Source organism: Malaya genurostris, chromosome 2, assembly GCF_030247185.1.
Source record: "Malaya genurostris strain Urasoe2022 chromosome 2, Malgen_1.1, whole genome shotgun sequence".
Taxonomy (NCBI): Eukaryota; Metazoa; Arthropoda; class Insecta; order Diptera; family Culicidae; genus Malaya; species Malaya genurostris.
In genome coordinates, this window is record NC_080571.1 from 70,000,182 (window position 1) to 70,021,678 (window position 21,497).

At 42.1% G+C, this 21,497-nt stretch overlaps 2 protein-coding genes and 1 long non-coding RNA gene across 4 annotated transcripts; 2 read left to right on the forward strand and 1 right to left on the reverse strand.

The window, feature by feature from the left end:
* The first annotated feature begins 6,235 nt into the window (after positions 1 to 6,235).
* On the forward strand, positions 6,236 to 7,321 carry LOC131432144 (mediator of RNA polymerase II transcription subunit 21). Its single transcript, XM_058598253.1, has 2 exons — positions 6,236 to 6,669; positions 6,722 to 7,321. Exons 1-2 carry the CDS (start codon positions 6,628 to 6,630, stop codon positions 7,103 to 7,105), a joined length of 426 nt encoding a protein of 141 aa, XP_058454236.1. The 5' UTR covers positions 6,236 to 6,627; the 3' UTR covers positions 7,106 to 7,321.
* Positions 7,322 to 10,162: 2,841 nt separating this feature from the next.
* Positions 10,163 to 11,357, forward strand: LOC131428989 (uncharacterized). Its single transcript, XR_009229407.1, has 2 exons — positions 10,163 to 11,040; positions 11,102 to 11,357. It is a non-coding gene; the product is annotated as an uncharacterized LOC131428989 (long non-coding RNA).
* Positions 11,358 to 14,096: 2,739 nt separating this feature from the next.
* LOC131428168 (histone-lysine N-methyltransferase SETD1) lies at positions 14,097 to 21,497 on the reverse strand. 2 transcript variants are annotated; one of them, XM_058591882.1, is made up of 5 exons: positions 21,111 to 21,497; positions 20,774 to 21,033; positions 20,212 to 20,519; positions 14,805 to 20,142; positions 14,097 to 14,736 (listed from the first exon to the last, which is right to left on the reverse strand). In XM_058591882.1, exons 3-5 carry the CDS (start codon positions 20,505 to 20,507, stop codon positions 14,563 to 14,565), a joined length of 5,808 nt encoding a protein of 1,935 aa, XP_058447865.1. In that variant the 5' UTR covers positions 20,508 to 20,519; positions 20,774 to 21,033; positions 21,111 to 21,497; the 3' UTR covers positions 14,097 to 14,562. The 2 variants fall into 2 exon arrangements, with proteins under 2 accessions (XP_058447865.1, XP_058447866.1); XM_058591883.1 differs by having other exon boundaries at positions 20,774 to 21,036.

Consider the following 21,497-nt stretch of genomic DNA (forward strand, 5'->3'; position numbering starts at 1 on the left):
ATGAATTGTTGATTTTGAATAACAATTACCATAACCTTGGTTATTGCATACTAAAGACTTAAGAAATGTAAACAAAACGAACTGCCTCAAATGGAAGATCCTTATTTTGCAGTAAGTTGAAAGTTCTCCAGCATCATCACATGCCAGAGCGATGAATCGATTAGACTATTGGATAGAGGCTTTCGTTGAGACTGGCTGGAACTCGAACATACAAAAAAATGGCTCTTAAGAACAACAGAATCAGGTTTCCATATTTGACCAACATCTTTTGTATTGTGTACATTTAATGCGTTGTCGGTATCACGTATCGTTTAAATATTCGTCGAAGCTTGTTAAATAGTTTAACGTAACCAGACTTAGATCTATGACAACTATCTGCTCCAAAAAAGGGTTTTCTAAAAAGTGGTGAAGTTTGCAGTCATTAAATCGATCAGAGCGAAGCTTCACTGTCAAACTAGTAAACTGGGTAATTCTGCTACGGAATAAATAAAAATGTTCAGTACGATTGGAAGTATACACATACGAATAATAATAACTTATAAGCTAAATTAACATTGCTTAAGCTAGGATTCGTTAGTTGACTGAATTGATTTACGGCTAAAAAGAGGTCACGTGTAAGAAGACATGATATAATATAATAGTTTAGACGATACTGTTGAATGAAGACCGGACGGATACATTCGTTGGTTTTAACTTTTTAAATGTATATCTTCAAACGACCAGTTTTTAAATCTATATCTTCAAACGACCAGGACAAGTCAAGTTGAACTTCGCCAGGGGACCCAGCCCTCGACGGATGGCTTGCGGTGCCCTGTACAGCTTTCAAGAGATCAAGTGATTCCGTTTTTACAATACCAGAATTTTATTCTCTGCCTGCCAAAAGCATATTTTTGTCTTCAAATTTTATATTCTTGAATTTTTTAATTGAGAGCTGATGGCACAAATTGAAATCTATTGAAAAGTTTCGAAAATGTCCTGAAATGGTTTGTTTATTTATTTTGGAGCTCCTTGGTAACTAGTTCATAGCAACTCAAACAGTGTTGCTGAAGAATTTTTTTTTATCATTATCAAGGGGTCGCTATATTTTTGGTTACTGACGGTAAATCGCTCACAAATAATTTTTATTCCGATTTTCGCTTTACAATCTAGCTGTAGGTTAACTTCAAAGTAACTTATTTAACTTATTTTAAGTAAAAAGAGCATTTTAAAAAGTGGACGAAAATATAGTTGATCCGGAATTTATTCAGCAAAATATAAATATAAGATCATCTATCAAAATCGATATTGTCCCCTTGAAAGTACTCCCCATCGACTGCAACACACTTATGCCAGCGCTTGATCCAATTCTCGGAATTTTTACCTTTCTCATACAGAAAGGTTATGTAATCACTGTGAAAACCGACTTTTGAACCGAGGCCCGGAGGGCCGAGTGTCATATACCATTCGACTCAGTTCGTCGAGTACGCAAAATGTCTGTGTGTGTGTGTATGTGCGTATGTGTGTATGTAACGTTTTTTTGCACTAACTTTTCTCGGAAATGGGTGAACCGATTTTCACAAACTTAGATTCAAATGAAAGGTCTTGTGGTCCCATACAAAATTCATGAATATTATTTGAATCCGACTTCCGGTTCCGGAATTATGGGGTAAAATGTGCAAAAAATTGTGCAAATAAGTGCACTAACTTTTCTCAGAGACGGCTGAACCGATTCAAATGAAAGATCTTTTGGTACCATACAAAATTCCTGAATATTGTTTGGATTCGACGATTCGACGGTTCTGGAGTTATGGGGTAAAATGTGCAAAAAAATGAAAATATATTTTTTTCTAGCTTTCCGGATTTAGACCACAGACTAACATACATGACAGTGTGAGTAAATTCTTATAAAAATTTTTTTTCGTTATGCACTAGCTCCACCTATATTGTACTGCGCGAACTATTTACTATTTGTACACCCCTTGTGTTATGTAAAAGTTTTTTTACTAGTTGGTTTCCCCTCGTTTGTCAACACCGATCAGCTGCTTGCAGGGATGCCTGATTTCATCAAAATATTTGAAAATGAATCGTCACAATAAATTATTGGATTACGTTGATAATATATTTAACTTTTTCGCGATGTTGGAAGGTAACCATTTATTTGACTCAACGTTGTTCATCTAGACTATTTTTTATTGTGTTGGTAGTTATCACCCGAAATTAAGTGGCGGCAGACCAGAAGCAAGTAAATATTGTAACAAAACGGGATCGATTTTGTCTTGCGTTGGAGGATGAGAAGTAGACACAATTATGTATATAGTTTTGGCAATATGTATTAAATCTGTATCCAGCATGAAATTCGCATGGACGTATACAAATCAATACATTATAGGTAATTCTGTATGAATGGCAACTCTGTTGGTAACTGAAAAAAATAAACACAGTCTAGATGACAGACAGGATGTTTTTGATAGGGTAACGTGGCGCCATCATGACACATGTGAGTACTGTCCCAAATAAAGGAATATTCGAAATGACCGTTAAAATGATTGAAGAATCTAATTTGAGTGTCCTGTCTGTTAGTCTGTGTCTAGACTTCCGGATCCGGAAATATAGGGTAAAGTGTGTTAAAAATTGTATACTATCACTGGAAAGGGCGAAAAGTTTTCTAAATCTACCTCAAATCTTCTCCAATTAATAGTTTTTATCAGTAGACGGTCAAACAAACCGATTTGGGTTATTCTTTTTAGGAATCGAAGAAAATTATTTTGAAGAATACCACAGTGTTATATATGATAGTATGATTGATATGAGAAAGGCATCATTACACCACAGACTAACAGACAGGAAACTCAAATTAGATTCTTTAATCATTTTAACGGTCATTTCGAATATTCCTTTAGTTGGGACAGTACTCGCATATATCATGGTGGCGCCACGTTACCCTATCAAAAACATCATGTCTGTCATCTAGACTGTGTTTATTTCATGCAGGATACAGATTTAATACATATTGCCAAAACTGTACACAGAATTGTGCCTACTTCTCATCCTCCAACGCAATATAAAATCGAACCCGTTTTGTTACAATGTTTACGTGCTTCTGGTCTGCCGCCACTTAATTTCGGGTGAAAATTACCAACACAATAAAAAATAGTCTATATGAACAACGTTGAGAAAAATAAATGGTTACCTTCCAACATCGCTAAAAACGTTAAATATATTATCAACGTAATCCAATGATTTATTGTGACGATTCATTTTCAAATATTATGATTAAATCAGGCATCCCTGCAAGCAGCTGATCGGTGTTGACAAACGAGGGGAAACCAACTAATAAAAGTACGGGTGTGTAATGTCAGAGACATAACTGGATGCCGTGAATACGAATAAAACTGACACGATTTGTTTACACTTTCGAATTCGAATTGATAGTTGATGGATTGTGTGAATTGCGAAACTTTCCCCCTTTTCACTACTAAAATTTTCAACGAGTTTTGACGTCGATTATCTCATTTCGGATTTGCATATTTCATTGAAAGAAACTATCAAGATGCTATACAGGATTCATTTCTGACTTTTAGAAGGACCAATTATTTTGACTTTTAGAAGGACCGATATTTAGCACAGTTCGGAACATTTATCTCGAACGATTTCCGCACAGCGAAAAGTGCACGAACCGGATCAAATTATTTTGGGTTTTCACTAAACTGATGATTTCTACCTTCGAATTTCAAAGAAGTAATCTTAATAGTTCTTTAGATAACATTTAGAGCCATTAGAACGGCTGATTTTATATAATGTTGTCCACTTTTCGTTTCTTTTTTTTCTTTCTCTCCAATGCAAAGCACCAGCAGCTGATGCAATCGTTCTTACTTGAATTGAAACTAGCTTTGCGTACAAACCGACACATCCGCTCGCAGTGCCAAATGATGTGGTTTTTAACCACGCAGAAGGTCTGCTTTCATTGACGACTGCTCCACCTGCCGATTGAAGTCCAAATGAGAGCACGACCTAAGCGTTTGAGGTTTTTAACCAGGCAGAAGGCGCACTCTCCGAAGCTGCTGGTCCCACGACGTCTGCTTGCATCCAACGCACAAGAAGAAATGATCGCCTTTCAACCACGGTTCCCCTTTTATACGCAGTCAGTTGAAGATATGTGCCTGACTACCTCAAAATCGTCGTCCTTGCGCGAAAAAGCCAAGCAAAAGTAAAAAGTTTTCCGCGTTGTTTTCAAAGTTTTAGAAAACTTATTATTTGAGTTGTTTGTGGTTATCTCACACTGTTCAAAATATTATCCTAAATTCCTGATCATATTTTTAATGAAATGGTGAAAGAATTATGTTGCTGCCTTTAATACAAGTCGAGATATTCACGATTAAGTTCTGCCCATTCTTCCATAAGGCTAATTTTGAAAAGGCACCCCATAGTAAAGTAAGTCGTATTCACGACAAAAAAACTTTTACATAACACAAGGGGTGTACCGATAGTAAATAGTTCGCGCAATACAATATAGGTGGAACTAGTGCATCACGAAAAATTATTTTTATAAGAATTTACTCATACTGTCATGTCTGTTAGTCTGTGATTACACCACTAGGAGGATTAAAACTGGTTTTTTATTTTTAGTGTTCGGTATGGCCATCAGAGCCATCTGCGATTTTTTCCATAATCTCATCTCGGGTACTGAAACGCGTTCCACTGAGCGGTTTCTTGAGTCGCAGGGAGCTGAATTATGTAAATTCGGTTGTTTCTGAATGGTATTCGTTTCGTCTTTAGCCAAATGTTCATGGATAACGATGGTATTGTATGACGGTGCGATATCCTGATTGATATCTACGAATTGTTTGCTCACAAATCTGGTCTTTTTCGGCGGATTATTTCACGCAAACGTCTCATAACGCCCAAATAATACTCCTTGTTGACGCTCTGGCCTTGTGGAAGGAACTTATGATACACAATACCCTTGTATTCAATTAAAACTGTGAGCATCGCCTTCTTTTTTGACAGAAAACTCTCTCATCGTCATTCACTGACTTACGGTCACTTCTGAAACGTTCATACAACTAATAAATGACTGTTTTCTTCAGGGTATCGTTGCCGAAACACTTCTAACATTTTCAACGTCGTCGTACCATTTTGTTTTATTCAATAATATATATTAAGGCACACTGCGTTAAGCTATAAGATGCCGAGGGCATTAATTTTACTACTTAAAATTAGAGTAATTTCTTCTATTTCGTGATGTGATTTCGAGGAGATCAGATTTCAAGGATGTAGTCTCCAACTAGTCATCGGCAGCGTCTGGTCGGTTGGAACTTGTACGCTGAATTATCCTGGTGACGTTGGTACGCATCGATGGTTTTCGTACGTCGTACCATTGAAACCGATATTAACGCAAAACTTAATGCAAACTCGTTGAAAATGCAATTCCATAATTTAATAATTGTACAAAATCGAGAACACGCACAATCGCAGATGTACTTTTACAAATGTCCAGAGATCAAGCTGAAAATTTGATAGAATATCAATGAAAGATATGGCAACCTTAAATATCTAATCGAGTGAGTGAGAGCGCCATACAGTGGTGATTCTTGGAACTTTTTGATTAAGGTAGTAAGTTTTTGCAAAAAGTAATATAACAGTTATGTTTACTTGTGCGGCTAATGTAATCCACATGTAGGTATTATGCCACATTACAAATTTTTCAATTTTCAACGTCACCATAAACGCCACATAGAACAGGAAAAAAGACGTTTCAAACATCGTAGTCCAGTTGTTTTTACTGCACGTCGTACATTGTAATATAATATAGTAATTTTTGAGCAAACTAATTAGAATTTGAATTAGAGATGACATTGTTCTATTGATAGCTAGAATAGCTTATTATTTCAACTTATTTAACTTATTTTAAGTGAAAAGAGCATTTTAAGAAGTGGGTGAAAATATAGTATCTGTCCAAAATATATTTTCATCAGGAGCCAAAATACAATTGGGGTGACGGAGATTAATAAAAGGCATAATATTTGGAATCGACCATTACAAATACAGTCTATATGTCACAGCATACTTTATATCGTCGAAAAGATGTGTATTAGTAATCTCTGCTTGAAATTGAACATTAATAACATGCTGATTCAGGAAAACTTGTATAAATGGCAGCACTGTTGTCGAATTTGAATTCCGACAAGTTCGCTTCTCGTTTTCCAACTTTTTTTCAGTCGCTTTGACATTGTGTGACGTTTCTGATGAAAAAATTTCATTCCACTTGCACTTACACATCAGTTCTGCTTTACTTATTGGCGTGCGAAAGACGGTCGGATATTGTGAATCTTCACGAGAACCATCCGACGGAAGCATCTCGGATTGCCTTCGATCCGAGTGGATGCTAACTCGGTTTGGATATGTTCAACGATTCGATTTCGAGGTGGTGGAATTGATTTGCTGATTGTTTCGCGACCATATCTGGTAGCCTGTAGGTTACCTTTCTTCCTCGTTATCTGACCAACACTATTCTGGAAGCACTAGCACATAGTGGCACTCTTTTTTGCCCTTTAGTTCTTCCGTTTTTATTTTCTTTTTTTGTGTTGGAATTTCATTTCTGCCAAAATTGACGAGGAAAAGCTGGATTATTCAATCGTCTTCGAAGCGATGGCTGACAGACTAACCCAGCTTCAGGACACGGTGAATCAGGTTGGTGCCGATGTGTGCAATTTAAGATGATACTATCATCGTATTATTTCAGCAAGCGGAACACTTCTGCAACAGCATCGGTATCCTGCAACAGTGTTCAGTACCGAGCAAATTTTCTGGTTTCGAACGAACTGGTTCACAAACCCCCCAACAAAACCAACAAGAAGATTACGCCCAACTGTTTTCTACGTTGATCTCACGGTGTGCCAAGGATATCGATACGCTAATAGAATCTCTGCCAAGTGAGGAAAGTTCAATCGAGCAACAAGTACAAGCACTGAAACGACTTGAAACAGAAAATCAGGAATCTGCCGAGAAGCTCGAGGAGGTTGTGCGGAAGGGAGAAATGTTGCTGGAGAAGATTCAGGCCGCGCTCAGTGATATTGCACAGTCGCAACTCGATATGCAGTATTCTTCATCCCCGAAGAAACAATGATCCTACGGGACCCGAGGCGGTCCTTTTTCGTCTACTGACACAATGAGTGTAACGAGTGACGATGTGCCTCACATGAATAACAGCCAGATGGGTTAGTGTTTCTCAGTTTTCTTGTATCATTGCGTTCTGTCGTATCAATTAAACTAGTGATAAAATATACTTAAGAAATAAGAGCATTGTAACAGTAAGCTAAACAAAAGAACTACGTCAATCGAGCAGGTATTGGTTTTCAGTTGAAAGAAACAAAAAAATAGTTGCAGTTGACGATTTTGTAAACTGTGTCAACTATTCCATCTTAATGGTTATTAAAATGCTTTCAGATAAGTAAAATATAGTGAGTCCATTTGTGTTGATAGCGAACATAATGTACCTACAATGTAATGTTTTATTAGTTACTAGGTACAGTTTAAAATTTATGTTTCAGCGTAATTTTTTATATTATTAACATGCCAATTCTTTTCCTCTATGTCGAGTAATCTGTTATTTACTTTCTTAATACTAAGAGTGTATACCAAAACCCTACCTAAAAAGCAAAATTACTTTCTACTTCCTGCTGAAAATTTTATCGAATTCCCCCATTTTCGACAAGACAATTGAAGATCATATTGTTTGCTTTTGTTCGAAGTCCAGTTTCCTTTACTTGGGAGGGCGAATTATTGTCCTTGTATACCGGATTGTATAATGCTGGTCACTCGAACGTTACTTGATAGTAAAGCAGGAATCAGTGGAAGATGTCCTGGAGTAGCAAAAATCAGCGCGATTACTTTTTAAAACTTCCGTCCGTTGGTAAATTAGAGTTCTCTTTCTTATCCTATATGATTCTTTGACACTTAAATTTTATTACTGAGTATCGGCAAAAAACTGTCGAATTTCGCATGGCGGAGTGCTCGGCTATCGTTTCGCAAAATATATAATTACTAAGAATCTCCGCAAGCCTAATTTTGTAATTGTGAATTATAAGCAAGCTTGTCAGTAATAATTTTGTCACCAGTAATCAAGCGTAGGAAGTATTTTGCTTGGAGGAGAGCTTCCATTTCCCTCCTGCGAGGATTGAGGGGCACTTTGTTCGTGGCTCGTCTCGTCCTCCATTGCCGTATCGGTGGTATTGTTGTTGATTTCCGTCTTGAGTTCGTGGCTAGTTGCTGTAGATACGCCTTGTTGAACATTGGTTGAAGTTGCTGGTTGGTTGGCGGGTAAGTTGTTAACTGCAGCTGGTGTACTTTGTTCTATAGGGGATACTGACGGTTTCGTTGAAGGGGATGTCTCCTTGTCCAGTTTATCACATGGCTTACCGTAGTGAACAGCTTTTTGGCAATATTGACATGTGGCCATCTGATTGTCATAGGTAACAAGTGATTTGCACGGGATTCTTGTATCCTGACCAAAAGTCACATAAAAGGTATAGACCTCTTCAAGCGCATTCGTAACAAACGTACGCCATTTAGAATACCGGGGAACAAGTTCTTCCAATTTTCCTTTTCGATAGAGAGAATCTCTCCGTATTGGGACATAGTTTTGCGAATATAATGATCGATGACGCTTCAGGGAAGATCATGCACACGCACTTCTATAGCACTATCTTCCATATATACTGGAATATTGTACTTAATGTTTTCGTGCTCCACATAGTGCACATTGTTATTGTCTTTTGCGAATTGAATTGCATCCAACTCTTTATAAAACTGGATGTAAACAACATTATTTGTCTTATTGCATTGAAGTAAATGTACACGTTTAATGTCAAGATGCATTTGCTCCTTAAGCAAACCTTCAAGTTCTCGTATCGAATGTCGAATTTTGCACTGCCTCAAGTCAACAATAATTGTATTCTTCCGTATCGGCGGTAGCTTTTGTTCGTTTGGCTCACTCATTTCGAAATCGTTCTGTTGTTCACTACACAATATTGTACTTGGTTTCTTCCGTTCCGAACGTAAACGGTTTTGTTTTATCGACTGACTTGGATGAGATGTAAAAGAGAACTGTTTGAATGACATTATTTTAATCCCGTTAAATATATCATCCTGTTGTTCCGAAACCAGAAGTCAGATCCAAATTAAATTCAGCAACCTTATATGGGAGCATAGGACTGTTCATATGAGTATAAGTTTGTAGAAATCAGTTAAGCCATTTCCGAGAAAAAATATTTTTCACACACAAACTTGCTTATCTCGACGAACTTCTTTGATTGGTATAATTGTGTGAAAACTTGTGTTCTTTCAACAATTATTGCTGTAAGCAGTATAAATCAATATAAACATGAAATTGTTTTGTATTTTAGAATGCTGCCATCTTTATAATACAGATGTAATGTTCGAAGGATTATGTTGCCAAAAATGAACCGTGCTAAAATCGAAACGTCATGAAAAAGGGTGCTGTGCATAGTCTTTTAAGTGCCAAGAAACAATAGCATAAAACAGTTTTGAAAATCGTGTTTCACTTTGCTCCGAAACATCGCCTAAAACGCCTGCTACTGGAATAAGGTGTAAAGTCGCTTACACAAAAATATCGATATCTTCGTTAAAAATATACGGATTTTAACAATCTATGGTTTGTTGGATAGCTCTTACCGTGCAGAATCTAAGTCTTAAAACATTCTCTTTTCAAGGTCAATTTTGACAGATATTGTCAAAAAACTGAAAATTTTGACATAAAACTCAAAACCATTCAATAGCGTTCTGGGTGACGGGGAGACCTGTCATTTTCGACTAGTTTAATCAAAATTGGTTCAATCATCTCTGAGATCTCGATCTCTTTGTTAACGACACACACGGACATTTGCTCAGTTCGTCGAGCTGAATCGATTGGTATATGAAACTCGGCCTCGGAAAATTTTTCTAAATTTTGAGCGAAAAAAATCTAGTCAGATAAAACTATTCTTGAATCTAAGGGAAATTGACAAGAAAGAGTTCTAGCAAAAGTTAAGAAGAAAACTTTTTAAATATGTGTATTGAACGAAGGGATAATTTAGTAAAAAAATCAACTAAAAGCTGAAACACTAAAAAATCTGGTAATTGCAGTCAGGGAAACTTCTGCAATTGTGGCAGTACAGTGTATGAAACTGAGTAACTACTCAGACTGAGTAAAGCTTGCTTCATTTAGAATTGAAACAAACTTTTGCTCATATTGTGGCGCTCCTGGTGGACGGATTTGGAAGTTCTTGGCGCCCACGTGTCGGGAATTTTGTCAGCTTCACGTATGATTTTTGACATTCCGCAAATCGATACTACTTTGTAAACAATCAACATGAAAGCTGAAAGAAGGGAAAAAATTGTGCACAGTTTTTTGGAAAATCCATTGTAGTCTGCATCTAGGCTAGCTAAACAGCTGAAATTGCCCAGAAATACCGTATGGCGCGTTATCAAACGGTATAAGGAAACATTGACGACGATTCGGAAGCCTCAAGCCAATCGTCGGAGTAGAACTGTCGACCGGAAATTGCGTGGTAAGATTTTGGAGACGATTAAGAGGAATCCTAATCTGTCGGACCGTAATTTGGCCAGAAAATTCGGTGCTGCCCATAGTACTGTGAGGAGAAATCGACTCCGGGAAGGATTCAAGTCAAAATTCGTGCTCGGAAACTATATGACCAGGTGCTGACCAAGTTCGACGGGTGTCTTCTGATGGACGATGAAACCTATGTCAAGGCTAACTTCGGGCAAATCCCAGGTCAAAAATTTTACTTGGCAACGGATGTTCCAACCAAATATAAATTAGTTTTTGCCGACAAATTTGCAAGAAAATTTATGATTTAGCAGGGCATTTGCAGCTATGGCAAAAACGAAAGTTTTCGTTACAAATAAGACAATGACATCGGAACTATACCAGAAAGAGTGTCTCCAAAAACGAATTTTGCCGTTCATTGGATCCTACGACAATCCCGCAATGTTTTGGTCAGATTTGGCAAGCTGTCATTACAGCAAAGTCGTTCAAGAATGGTATGCAGAGAAAGGGGTCCAGTTTGTTCCGAAAAACCTTAACCCATTCAACTATCCCCAGTTCCGCCCTATTGAGAAATACTGGGCAATCATGAAGAGGAGACTCAAGGCAAAGGGAAAGGTTGTCAAGGACATCAATCAGATGACGACCTGGTGGAATAAGCTAAAACGATGGACGAAGAAGGTGTGCGCCGAGAATTCCTTCGAAACCGTGACGAATAATTTTATCCGTATTTTTTCTTAAAAGTATGAAGAAAGCGCTACATTTGTATAAAAAAGATCTTGAATTCAATAATAAATAACTGAAATACAGGCAATTGTCTATGTTCCAATTCTATCTGAAGCAAGCTTTAATAAATATTCCCACAGATAACAGATATAGAGGCTCTAACAATTTTTTTCAAAATCCTATGTAAATTTCGAATTTTACTATACGTTGGAAACACTGCTGCCACCTACTCGAATATTCGCCACAATCTTTCAAAACGCTCTACTACGATCCGGAACGATAACAAAATCCTCCTGCCTGCTATAGAAATATTCCAACTACAACAATCAACTCATCACACAATTCTCCTAAGTGTACAGACAATGTTTTTTCCATGTCGCATGAATCACACGAGAAGTGTCTCATGTGAGAGCGGAACCCAAATCGTGGTGGCACCTCGTGTCGATCGTGGTGACATCTGCAAGTGTTCGCCACGCAGAATGAGCAAATTTTACTCACAGTTCATATGTGAGCCTGTATATCTGTTTTCTGTGGTTCTCCCTTTTCTCATTTGTATTCCATTGGAAAGATCTCTAGTTGGTCATATAACAGATTACAACACAATTGGAAATTGCAATGAGATATGAACTGATGGAAAACGATAGCTTTGCTGACGAACCGCTACCTGAAAAAATGGCGGCAAGGGACGCGAACGCTCAATTATCTAGGAGACATAAAAATCGATGAATTTTTTGATGAAAGGTCACACTGAGCCAAATCATGTAATTTGTAGTTTTTGTTATTAATAATGTGATGTATTCGAAATTACAGTTTCGACGAAACTGCGGAATGGCTTTCGGCGAAATTACCCGCACCCGTTGGACACAGTAGTACATCAGATATAGGTCTCATTAGTAGTGTCACTATATTATTTGGCCGATGACTCAACGTTCAGTCAACGAATTTTGATAAAATCGAGTACAATATCTTTGCTTCGGTTCAAAAAAGCAATAGCGCAGAAAAAATAGTTCGAACATTGTGCAATACTGCTAGTGAAGCAAAAACTCGAAGCGAATGTCTATTTTCATCTTACCCTTGAAGTCAATCTATCGAACAGAGACAGAAGATCTCACTCTAACTAATGATGTTCATATGAGAGCTGGATTCCCGCACAAACTGATACGATTGGTAAAGGCTACGATGGATGGGTGATAAAAATAGCGAGGATAGACACGAGTGGCACGATTTTCAGAAAGTCCGTCCAGCAACTTGGTTTCGCTGATTATATTGACATTATAGCACGCAACTTTGAGAAGATGGAAGATACGTACATCGGAATAAAAGCCGAGACCAAGCGGATCGGACTTGATATCAATGTGTCAAAGACAAAGTACATGAAAGGCAGGGGCTCGAGAGAAGATGATGTCAGCCACTCATTACGAGTTCTGATTGGCGATGATGAAATCGAAATGGTCTACGAGTTCGTGTACTTGGGCTCACTGGTGACTGCCGATAATGACACCAGCAGAGAAATTCAGAGACGCATACTGTCAGGAAATCGTTTTTACTTTGGACTGCGCAGGACGCTTCGATCGAGCAAAATTCGCCGTCGTACGAAGTTAACTATCTACAAAACGCAGATTAGACCGGTTATCCTCTACGGGCACGAGTCCTGGACAATTCTTGCGGAGGATCAACGCGCACTAGGTGTTTTTGAACGGAAGGTGTTGCGAACCATCTTTGGCGGAGTGCGGATGGAAGACGGTACGTGGAGAAGGCGAATGAACCATGAGCTGCACCAGTTGCTGGGAGGACCAACCCTCGTCCAAACGGCCAAGGTCGGGCGGTTACGGTGGGCCGGGCATGTTGTTAACATGTCGGAGAACAACCCGGTTAAAATGATTCTCGATAATGATCCGACCGGTATAAGAAGAAGAGGCGCGCAGCGAGCAAGATGGATCGATCAAATTGAGGACGACTTGCGGACCCTTCGCAGCTACCGAGGCTGGCGGCGAACAGCCATGAACCGAGTTGAATGGAGACACGCCTCCTGTATACAGCAGAGACCCGCGTGGTCTACGACTGAAAGAGTAAGAGTAATAGTAATGAGAGCTGGAGCACTCAGAGAAGCTCGTCAACTGCCTTTGAAAAGCTGCATCTTGTGGGCTTCGGATACAATTATAAATCTTAACGTCTTCAGTTACGATAGACGAGAGCCGTTCGGTAAAAATTTGAGATCGTTAAAGTACAGTAAGAATATTAAAGGCCCGAGGTGACAACTCTGCGATATTCCGGACGATGCGATAAACTCACTGCAAACGTGATCACCGATTTTCACTGCTAAACGACGATTCTCGGGAGGTATGATTGCAACCATCGAAGGATGTTCGAACCGAATCCAACGCTTATGTGTGTTTCTTAGGTAAACTTTTGGGTTAAACTACCACATGGTAATGACAATTCTATTTGAACTGCTAATGAATTGATGAGTCGAAAAAGAAGCGTGGTGAAAATTAAACAAAATGGCTTTTATTATCGGTATCACTCAACGGTGAAAATCAATTGAAGTGAATGTAGGTCATCACAAAAGCCAGGAAAAAAAGCACTTACCTAGATGAGCTTGTTGTTATTATGAACATCACATCGTCGAAATTATTTTGGAAACATAATTTTTTTCACTACAGTGATAAAGTGGTAAAATCAAGTGAAGTGATATGCGAGTGAAGTGAAAGTGGGAGTGAGAATGGTAATAAAGGCCAGTGTTTTTTCCCCAAAACGGTAACTCTAGTACCGAAAAACAAACCCTAATTGTTTGAATATATAGTTGGCTAAACAATGAAACGAACCGTTACTTACGATGTTGAATATATTCTTAAATCAATGTTATTTACATAAGATTTGCCTGAAACAGGAAATGCAAACAACGAACAGCAGTGCTCCTCGGTACTATGCTTACGGCTGTTGAAACAAAAATTCACTTATCTACATACATGACAATGATGTACAAATGGATCTCATGACGTTTGCTATTACTTCGATTTCATTTACCTATCCGAATGATAACTTTTCCCCTTCTACAACGGCGTAGGTTGGCTATTGGAGCTTCGAAGCAAAGCTTGTTTTTTTTCTTCTATTGCTAAATTTAACAAAGCAAATCTTGTTTCTCTATTCTGGTTTACAACGGATTTGTTCATTCTTTGAATCACTATCCGACCGACCGTCCGTTCGACTTATCTCAGCTAAAATTTCATTATGAGCATTCTGGTCTGACACGAGAATAAGAAGAGGCTGCTAACACACCGTCGTTCGCGCACTTAGTTGAGCGTACCCCGACAACCGTTGGCTCCACACAGACACGGAATCTTTTCGTCCTCCAGCGGGAATTTGTAGTCGTACGTAATCTCCTCATTCACTCCAATCGGCTGCTTCGAGTAGATGACAATCTTCTTCTCGGACTCAATTGTGATGACCTTGGCGTAACAGTTTGGCTGTGAATTAGTGAGGATTGTTGAAACAAAATGTTTACAAGACTGGGAATTAAAAAACATCTACTTACATTGCAGCTATGATTGATGAAACGTGCCAGATTGCCGCACTTGGTAGCATCGATAATCGTTTCCATATCGATCCGGAACAGATACGAACTGCCAATGCCGATAGCCTCGTACTTGGTTTCGCGCAAATCGGCCACCGACGGACGCACCATCTGCCCGACGTACTCGATTACCATCTCATCCGCAGCGATCGGTTCCATGGCGAACAGTCCCCAGTCGTGGATGGCGGATTTGGCGAATTTGAGCTGCTTTTTGCGGAACTTCAGCTGGTTGAACTTGAGCAATTCGGACTCGGTGCTGGCACCGAAGGCCGTCAGCAGCCGTCGCTGATTGGAACGGGCCTCACGGGACAAACCTTGCATCTTGGTGGCAGCCTTGGCCGTTTCAATATTGTTCAGATGGTTAGCCGCCGGAGTGCCCTTCAGGTGATGGTATTTATATTTGGCTTTTTCGCGAGGATCGATCTTGTAGAAGCCTTGCGTTCGGGCCGATCCCGTCGAGTGCTGTTTGATGTCGGACACGGATTCCTTGTCTTTTTTGCGCTTTTTCGTCGGTGGTGGAAGAAAGCTTCTCTCGGTCGTACAGTGATCAACCCAATGAGTGGCATTCAGCCAGTAGTTGTTGGTGTCGTCGCTCAAAAGCAGTTCGTAGCTTTGCTTGATATACTGCACATCTTCGCCATCGATTCCACGGGTCAGGAAGTCGTACAGCACTGCCATTTCCGAGCGTATGTCCCGCTCGCGATACTTGGCAACGGGCACAAACGTTGAACCGTAGGTGGCCAGTAATTGTGGTAGGACCGCAACTGCAGCCGCTTGTTTAACCGCGACGGCCTTCTCTTGTTTTTCGTTGCGCTTTTTGTGCTTGACCTTCGGTGCATTGGGGTCCTTTTTGGGGCGTCCTACCGAACGACTTGCCGAGGGTGGTGTTGGAATTGGAACTGCCTGTGGTAGCGATGATTCGGCTGACCGTGCCGGCGGAGTCGAATCAGACGGTATCTGCGTGTGACCGGCAGCAGCCAGTGGTGTTCCCGTTCCTCCCGTTGCGTCGTCGCTGTTGGTGTAGCCATGGTCGTGTGCCAACGCATCGGACGAGGGAGCGTATTTGTTAGCAGATTTGGCGACCGGCGCGGATGAATCTGACTGCGGTTGGGGTGACGATGAGGACGGTGAAGCCGACGGCGGTAGCGAGTAGCAATGGTCCAGGGCCACCTGACTGGCTTGACTGGAACCACCGTCCGACGAGGCGGGAGATGCTTTCGCTGCTCGTCGGGCAGCCGTTTCTTCGTCGGCCGAGAATAAATCATCCGACGAACTAAGCCGCGGGGTGCCACCGACGACTGGAACGGATGCTGCCTGGGGCGGTGTTGGTTGTGGGAAATCGGTGATAATTGAAGGTGTCGTTGTTGCTGCTGCTGCTGCGGCTGTGACTGGTGGTGGACAAACAATTGGCATGGATTGAATGGGGGCCGGTACAAGTGGTTCGGATGGTGGAATGACGCTGGCGGGAACTCCGTTAGTATCCTTCGCCTTACGACCACCAGCACCTTTCGCTTTCGTTTTGGTTGCTTTTTCCAGTTTCTTCTTTTTGGCGGTTGTCGCCGTTGAACTGCTACTTTTGGTAAGGGCGGCAGCTAACGGATCCTTATAGTTATCTAGCATTCCGGCACCTGGCGTCGGAGGCGGTTGACTGGTGAGTGGAGTCAGTGGATCGTCGTAACTTGGAGTTTTTTCCAGTATCGATACTGTGGTGTTTTTCCGATAGTTCCTAGCTCCTTTGGCGGGAGATTTGCTGACGACTGGCGCAGCTGGTGCTGGTGCTGGTTTTGGTGGTGCTTCGGCAGCTGCCTTCTCTTGCTGTTCGCGTTCCAGTGCTAGCCGCGCTTGTTCTTCCTGGAATTCACGTTCGATCTGTTCCAGATATTCTGCTTTCCTACGTCGCTTTTCCTGATATTCACGTTCCTCATCGGAATCACTGTAAATTCGGTCCAATTCGTAGAGAGCCTTCTTGGGAGATTCTCGTCCGGGTGTTCGGGGGGGCTGCTGAAGCGGTGGACTTTCATCGACGTCCGGTGAGAGGTCTTCGTGTAGCTGATCCAGAGGTAACATCGACAAATGTTCCGCCGGTGGAGGATGGGGTGGAGTTGTGGCCCCCCGGGAGGATGTGTGGGGGGGAAGCACTGTATGGTCTGGACTTCTGCTGCGAGCTTTTTCGGTGGAGATCGAAGGGAGAATTTCCTTAAGTGGCGGTTTACCAACGTCATCGTCGGAATCCGAATCGGAATATATCTTCGTTTTACTGCGAGATCCGGCACTACTGGTCGGAAGCGGGAACTTGCTACCACTTTGTCCCGGTTCGTCTTCCGTGTCGGAATCGGAATATATTCGCTTATCACGTTTTTCGCGAGATGACGACTGGTGCTGGTGCTGATGCTGCTGTTGCTGATGCTGCTGCTGCTGCTGCTGATGATGTTGCTTGCGACTGGTATAGGACATTTCAACGTCCGACAGCGAACCGGTATCCGTACTGTCGTCCGACTCACTGGCACTACTTTCCTCTTCGCTCGTTGATGTGAAGAACGATGAAACGCTGGGTTTACGTTTTTCAATGCGCGACGAAGCCGCCGAAGTGGAAGACGTTCTGGTGAGGGAAATATTTGCCGACGATCCCGACGGAGGCGGGGTTCGGATTCGTGACTGTTGCGACGATGGTTGCGTTTCGGATTCTTTTTCCGAGTCCGATCCCTGCACCATGTCTTCCTGATCGCTTCGTCGAGAATCTTCATCCTGCGGAACGGGGCTCGGTTGCTTCGGAATACGTCGGAAGCTTGGCATTTTCGGGATGGTTGCCCGTAGTCCCAAACCTAGGTAGCTGCTGTTGCTGTCCAGGTTGTCATAGGTTTGATTGAGCAACTGATTGATATCCGGAGCTTTGTCCAGTTTGGCCGAACCAAGCGGTGTTATGTCATTCAGTACGTTTCGATTGTTTCCTTTACTCTTCAGTTCCTCCTCGTCCCACCAGGCTTCGTACTTTTTGTAGGCTGTGTTTTCAATCATCTTTTTGTTGAAATCCTTTTTCAATATTTGCTTGAGCTCGGTCGTTACACGTTCTATGACCGCCGTGATAGCATCCTCGTACCGGTTTCTCTTTTTGCATTCCCGCTCCCTCCCCGACGACGAACTGTTATTGTAGGAATGGAAGCGTTCTTCGTTGTAGCCAGAATCCTTTTTGCTGGGTGAGTAGTACGGTTGAGACTGCGGCACATGATATGGATAAGCTCCGGCAAAGCCCGCCACGTAAGGCATATAGCTGTTCTGGTAATATCCGGATTGATACTGTTGATACGAGCTTTGCGAATACGACTGGGAGTAGTAGTACGAAGGATCGGTTCCCGGGGGCGCCGGAGGATAGCCCATTCCGGGGGCTATGCCGGGCGGGTAAACGTAAGCAAATGCATCGCTCGGTTCGGGTGGTGGAGGTACATCGGGGACCGGTTCCGGTGGAAGAGGTGGAGCTTTCGAATCCTCATTTTTGTCATCGTGTGACGACAAACTTGATAAAGACATTTGATCGTTGTCTCGTTTGATGATGTCCAACATCGGCGGTTTGGTCGGTGGAGGAGGACTTTCTTTGGCCAGAATTTCATCATCACTCGACGATATATCGCTAGCGCCTTCCTCTTTCGGTGGTTCCAGTTTAATCTCTTTTTTCACCTGTACCTCCTCGGGAGGACGGGGCGGCCGCTCTTCCTTCACTTCCTCTTTGATCTTAATTTTAGTAAGTTTCTCTGTTACTTCGCCTTCTTCTTTTTTGTCCTCGTCTTCGGCATCACTGAGCTGCAGGAAAGGTGCTGCACCGAAAGTTTTATCCTTAAACATCAACGCTATTCTGGTATCCAAATCCAGACCCGATCCACTATTATCGTCATCGGCGGCTGGTTCGGCACTTGGCTCCGGAGGTGCTTCCGGTGGTGTGGAGGGAGCTTTCGGCGGCGGTGGAGGCGGTAACAAATCGGCATCATCATCCCACGTTTCCAAATCGTCCAGAGTTGGCTTCCGGGATGGAGGTGGTGGTGGAGCTTTCGGTGGTTTTTCTTCCGGCGGCGGTGGCGGTACCCACGATGACGAGGTGCAGTTTACGGTGGTCGCAGGTACTACCGCGGGTGCCACATACGGTGTTCCCTGGGAATGTGGTAGCGGATAACCGTACTGACCGTAATCCGAAGTAGCATAACCATAATAATCGTACTGCGAATATCCACGGCCACCGGTCGAGTAACTCATGTCGTTCGAATAACTTCCGGAATCACCATACCAATAACCACCACTACTCTTGCTCCGTCGTCGGCTGTCTCGATCCCGCCCGTAACGATCCCTTTCTCTGCTGTCCCAATTTCGGTCACGATCCCGGTCCCGGTCCCGTTCTCGATCCCACTCTCTATCTCGATCACGATCTTTGTCTCTCCCTCGGTCATAATCTCGCGCTCGATCTCGTTCCCGATCCCGTCTCTCACTTTTCTGATAACCGTGTTTCCTTCCGTCTCGATCCTTTCGATCGTAATATTTCTCCTTACCTCGACTGTCGTCGTCCCACTCATCGCCGAGACTTTTACCTGTGGACGAGTATTTTTCCTTACTGAAGTAACTCGAATCCTGACTGTTGCCAGCGCTTCCGGAACAATCTCCCGAATCCCACAGGTCCGTTTCATCGGCGAGGACATTTTTCTTCGACGATGACGAACTCGACGACGGTAATGGGGGAGCTGGTTTCGATCTAGTCACGATCGGTTCCTCACAATCCCAATTATCGTCATCGGTTAAAAGTTTGACACCTCCTCCTCCTCTATCGCCACCTCCACCGCCACTACTTCGACCATACCGAGAAGATGAAGAACTCGATGGAGCTGCCGGTGGCAGTGGTGGTTTCGGTGGGGGTTTCGATTCACCATAGCTAGGAGGTAAACTGGGTATTGGTTTCGCCGTGTGCGTGGGAGGCGGTGGTGGTGGCGGTGGTTTATGTCTCTCGTTTGATCGTTCATCCAACAAACGTTTGCATTCTTCACCGAACGCATCTTTGAAGACATTCAACACCTTCCCCATTACCGATGTGCCATTCAACTTCTCCACGCAGAGCCGAGCCGAGCGTACATTTTCGAACACAATTCGTGCCAATCCGAGATGCTTGTGGGTTAACGGATGATAGTAGATGTAAAGTTCCGTGTACGTTCCACATTTGGCCAACATATCCGACAGAAATGGTTTGTCAATGTTGTCGTTCAAGTTAGTGATGGTTATTTCAATAGCAGGTGGTTCCCCAATGTAGTGCTGGTCAATTTTGAATCTATCATAATTGTAAACAAAAACAAAAGATGCCATTTTTCGGTCAAAAAGTACCACACAATCAACTCACCTGGGAACCGGTATATCCAACGTATCCAAACGTGACCTAATTCGTGCTAGCGGATTTCTCGGATCCCGCGGTATAACGGGAGGGTAGGTGGGATCCCCCGGTACAATCCCATCATAGCGATAGATTTTCGGAACTCCTTTATGAATAAATGGGTCCGCAATAAGCTTGTAGTTACGGGGAGCCTTACTCAGCTGAGATGTTCCGCTGTTTCCGCTGGCGGAATTGCTCCCACCTCCTCCACCGGACGAGGACGATGATGACGAGCTAGACGATTTTGCATCAAAAGTACCATTCATTTCTGGAATTCACTGAAAGTAACCGAATGGAATAGTTGTAAAATTAAATCCAACTTTTTTCAATAAATGAAAATGAAATCGAAAAAAACGTCGCATTCTCAAACGCAAAGATATGAAAAAAATGCAATGTTTGGATATTTTGCTCTCCCTCGTCGTAGTTACCGAAACATAACCCCTAAAACTGTTTACAATGCTTCGATGAGAACTGTCATGTTGAAATGGAAGTGGAATTTTCAAAACAATACCATTATGAAGGTGGATTTTACCTAAACTGCACAATTTAGGTAGATCCAACGTTAGCCGAAGCAAAAATATGCTCGCATAGTCGATCCTGTCGAATGAAATAACGTTTCCCGTTTTAGACGGCAAACATCACCTTCTCAAGCTCCTCCAACTGGAGGTAGAGTAGCAGGAAGAAGAATTCGATTTTTCTGCTCCGGCCGTGGCAGAATCCAGTTTCTCCAGCTGCCAAATCGCTCCAACCGTAACCCGGGACACTTTTCCTACCGTTTCGTTCGGTTCTGTGCTGCTTTTGGAATAAAATTTAATGATGTAAATTAGCAATTTTTGATTGAAAAATCTGGTTTGACTTTTTTCAACAACCTCCTGTGCGTATGTGTTAGTGCGATCTTGTCTACTTCAAAGCGCGATTCCCCCTTTACTGCTTCTTGAACAAGCTTCATTCGCTGACTGAACGATTGCGATGACAGCCAATTTGTTGATGCTAATGAAAATCATCGCATTCAAATCTCGGGTGAATATTTTTAACAACGGGGCAATACGAAATCTCTTATTCGTTCGAAAATGAAATTTTCAGGCACCAAAATATGGACTTAATTTCCAACAAGGCAAACTATTATTCACTTTGCCGTCGCGATCGTGGCATAATGATTGTCGGAAAAAGAAACACCGACACAGCTCAGCAATACTACCTCGAATCATAATCATTTTTTCGGATTGTTTAGACTGCAACGAAAACTGTACGTCCTT